This window comes from Papilio polytes, unplaced genomic scaffold (assembly GCF_000836215.1).
Source record: "Papilio polytes unplaced genomic scaffold, Ppol_1.0 DF822733.1, whole genome shotgun sequence".
Classification (NCBI taxonomy): domain Eukaryota; kingdom Metazoa; phylum Arthropoda; class Insecta; order Lepidoptera; family Papilionidae; genus Papilio; species Papilio polytes.
The window spans coordinates 394,948-398,876 of record NW_013526471.1 but is presented as its reverse complement, the minus strand read 5'-3'; the positions used below and the strand labels follow the sequence as shown (position 1 = coordinate 398,876).

General features: G+C 35.6%; 1 protein-coding gene across 1 annotated transcript in view; it reads left to right on the top strand.

Moving 5' to 3' along the window:
• The window catches only part of LOC106105646, a 7,925-nt gene that overhangs the window by 3,209 nt on the left and 787 nt on the right, over positions 1-3,929 (top strand). Inside the window, exons 6-11 of the mRNA XM_013286070.1 lie at positions 1,100-1,270; positions 1,740-1,851; positions 2,609-2,739; positions 2,982-3,107; positions 3,381-3,490; positions 3,893-3,924. Of these exons, the coding sequence (XP_013141524.1) occupies positions 1,100-1,270; positions 1,740-1,851; positions 2,609-2,739; positions 2,982-3,107; positions 3,381-3,490; positions 3,893-3,924 (682 nt within the window). The remainder of the gene's footprint in view (positions 1-1,099; positions 1,271-1,739; positions 1,852-2,608; positions 2,740-2,981; positions 3,108-3,380; positions 3,491-3,892; positions 3,925-3,929) is intronic.

The following is a 3,929-nucleotide window of genomic DNA, read 5'->3' as shown; positions in this document are numbered from 1 at the left end:
AAATATAGCCTATGTTAGTTAGTGGTTACATAGCTTTTCAATGGTGTTAGAATTATTTACATCGGCCCAGTAGTTTCTGAGTTAGTTCATAATATACAAAAATACACATCTTTCCTCTTATAATATTAGTATAGAGAAAAGCATGCAGTTTATTAACTGTCTGATATAACTTTTAAAGTGGTCCATGTGGATCCCTACGGGTCTAAGGCCGCTTGGTGGTCAAATTGGTGGTCTAATGAATTCTATATAGAGGTCTATAAAAAAATTTATCTGGTTTCTGAATACTGAAAGCTTGCAGTTAGATGTGTGAATTACAATAATGTAACAAAATTGTAAATTGGCCGCTGTTTCTTTCGTAAATTAGGATGAATGTAGCAGATTTTGTAGTTTTTTTTTAAATAAAACACAATCCAACAGATTTTTTTTAATTAACCAGAAATATATGAAATTTTAATAGTAGAGTTTATTTCCTAGGTGGATATAAACAGCCTACCACAGATACGCAACCCGCAGCCCATCACCAACAAGCTGAGCATTATGGTACCGCAGGCGGTGCCGGAGCCCTGCAATAAGCACCCCTGCAGGATCATACTACCAAGTAAGTTTAAGTTATGGGTAAAAATTTAATTGTCACTATGTCCATCTATCAAAGTGGAAAAGTATAGACAACATTTGGTTGTAAAGTTTTTGCTAATTTACTCATTTCCTAAGTTTAATAATGTGATAATATAGCTTAAATCTTGTCACAAAGGTAGATTTTACTTTTTAAAAAATATTTAAAACAAACAAACAAAGTAGTGTGTGTTTTGTCTCGGTGCGACTCTTCCACATGATTCCGCATTTCTTGTATTGTGTTTTTCCAATTTTTTCACCCCCTAAATTAAATATCGTAGAGATATACAGCCTAGCGTGTCGTAAGTATTACTTTTTGTTAGAAAAATAATTATTCAAAAATATACCGTGATTGCTGACATCCTCCACAAAGTAGTGTGTGTTTACACTTATATTTGTTTAGACTTTCTGTTCCTGTGCGGCTTTTCGCAATATTTTTGACAAGTTCAGATAGGGATAGCTCGGCATACAGTATGTGGTTGTTCAGACGAGTCGCGCACGACGAGCCTAGCTCTGCCGGAAGTGCACTGTGCGCTGGCGGAGCTGGCGGCGGCGCAGCGCGCGGCGTGCGTGGCCGCCGAGGACGCGCTCGCCGCGCTGCTGCAGCCGGACTCGCACTGGACGCTCTGTCTGTCTGTCTGCAAAGTCCTCACACCAGGTAAAACACAGAAATACATATATTACAAAGATTTTACCGAATACGTATGAATCTACATTTAGAGAGTATAGCTAGTTATACTTTATTAGTAACTAGCTGTTGCTCGCGACTTCGTCCATGTGATATAAAAAATTGTAAAAGTATAGCCTATGTTACTTAGCTATAACGTAGCTTTTTAATGGTGAAAGAATATTTTAAATCGGCCCAGAAGTTTTTGAGTAATACAAACAAAAATACAAATCTTTCTTCTTTCTAATATTAGTATAGATTGAATTATCAAATATTAAAATGATTTCTCAAATGCATTAATTTTTTAATTAAAGCATTCAAATACACCGATTTGTACAAATGGATAGGTTTGTTTACTACTACTTTCATATTTAAACTGACACAATTATCCCCTATCCCGTTGCCACTCCTGGCGACGGCCGGTGTGTCATAACACCCATGACATCCAATATGTATACAGAGGGTGCCAGCAGTGTGCTCGTGCTGGGTAGCGATGTGTACGCAGAGCGGCACTGCGCCCGCGAACGCACGCGCCTCGCCTTCACACACCTACTGCACCACGCACTATTACCGTGAGACATTATATTATACTTGTGTATTTATTATGTTACCCGCGTCTTTATTGGAATTCAATAAATGCCTATGTATTATTCCAGACTTAAATCTATGCCAAATTTAATTGAAATCTGTTCAGTAGTTTAGGCTACAAACTTAAAAACATCCGTCTAAATTTTCGCATTTTAATTAGTAAGATTACAATAACAAAGTTTGTGGTATAAAAGCTTAAAACATTTGATAAGATATTTACAATTAAATTGTTTAAATGCTAACAGCCTTGCAAATAAACGCGATATAAAATTAAACTGTGTGTGTATTACAAATTTTGCTTATACTCAGTTTTTTCTTAAGTTTAATTTTATACCGCGTTTATTTGTAAAGCTGAAAACGTTTATAAACACACTACCTGTTCCCCTGCTTCATCCGCGTGAAATAATAAAAAAATATTATATTGTTTACATTTGTCAAATTCTCAATTGTAAAAGTCAAAATTACCAATACCATAATGACATTGCTTCCTTAATGTTGGCAGCTTATAGTGTGTTATGGTCCCTTTCCCACATGAAGGTTTTCCAATTTATTTACCCCTCAGTTTAATAGCGTTAAAATATAATATAGCTTAAAGCATGACGCACGTGTAGAGCTTTTTATAAAAAGAATTATTCAAAAATATGCTGTAATTGCTGACATCTTAAGCAACAAAGAAGTGTGTTTACGCTTTATTGTAAAAGTATAGATTAAATCTTCAGATGTATTATTTATTTTATACAGAGAAGAAGAGAAAGAAAAATTATATTATAAAAGCAAAGAAACACCAACGGACAATACAGAAAACTGTTCATATATGACTCAAGATCTAGACGACTCCAGCGATGATGAACGCCCCTTAATTATAGTTGCAGGTTAATTTATATTTTAACTAGCCTTCGCTCGCGACTCCGTCCACGTGGAAATAAAAAAAATAAGTAGCTTGTGTGTTCTTCTAGATTATCTTCTATTTCTATGCCTAGTATCATCGAGATCCATTCAGCAGTTTTTACTACAAAGTAACAAACATCCATCCATCCATCTATATAATATTAGTAAGTTTTAAATATGAAACATTGTTTGTATTTCTTTTTATAATTGTTATTTAAACTTTTAGATGAATTGCAAGCAAATGCTGCAGATGAAGGTGCCACTGGTAAAAAATTGACTTCTCCGTCCGATGAAAATAGTACAAATTCACAAAATAAAGAAAACTGTGATCTCTACAAATGTACATGTGAAGGTAAGATTCAATTGTTAATTAAATATTGACTTTAATTCATAATTAACTGTTTTAGTAGGGATTTGTAGATGTTTATTTTTGTACCTTTCACCGAGACTACATCTGCATAGAATTAAGAAAAAATTAAGTAGTCTATGTGTTTAACCTGACAATTCTCTACATCCATGCCAAATTATATTTCTATTCTACAGTTTAGGCTACAAACTCTAATGAACATCCATCCATCCATCCAAACTTTTACATTTGTAATATTAGTATGATTTGTACACAAAGGTACGATATACGAGCGTCCTCCGCCGCGCTCCTTCACCAAGTGGCGTTTCAAGAGCCCCAGCAATTCCGACAGCTTCAGTGTTATTATTCACTGCACACATAAATTAAGGGTAAGATACTAAAATGCAACATTAATTAATTTCCCAGTGGTATTAATGTTTATTTTATAAGGTGGTAAATAAGCAGATATCTGCAATTACAGCGTTGCTAACCATTTTTAGATGGAGGAAACGCACATAAAGAGGTTATTTCCCCTTCCTTTCTTGTGTGTGAAGTCAACCAACCCGCAGTAGACCAGCATAGTTGACTATGGCCTAGTCTCCCTTTAGGTGACTAAGTAAACTCCAAGCCTCTGGCATACCATTATCGTATATTTTCCCTTAAAAGAAGGTAGATAGAGAAAGAGACATGAATGAAGTGTCCGGTATACTCATCAGAATGTAAGCGGAATTGCTCTCATCGTCTTCTGTATGAAGATGTGGGTTACCAGTGTTATCTTGGTGTTTGTGCAGGAGTCGTCAGGCGAGGTGTTGCTGGCGGCGCTGCCGG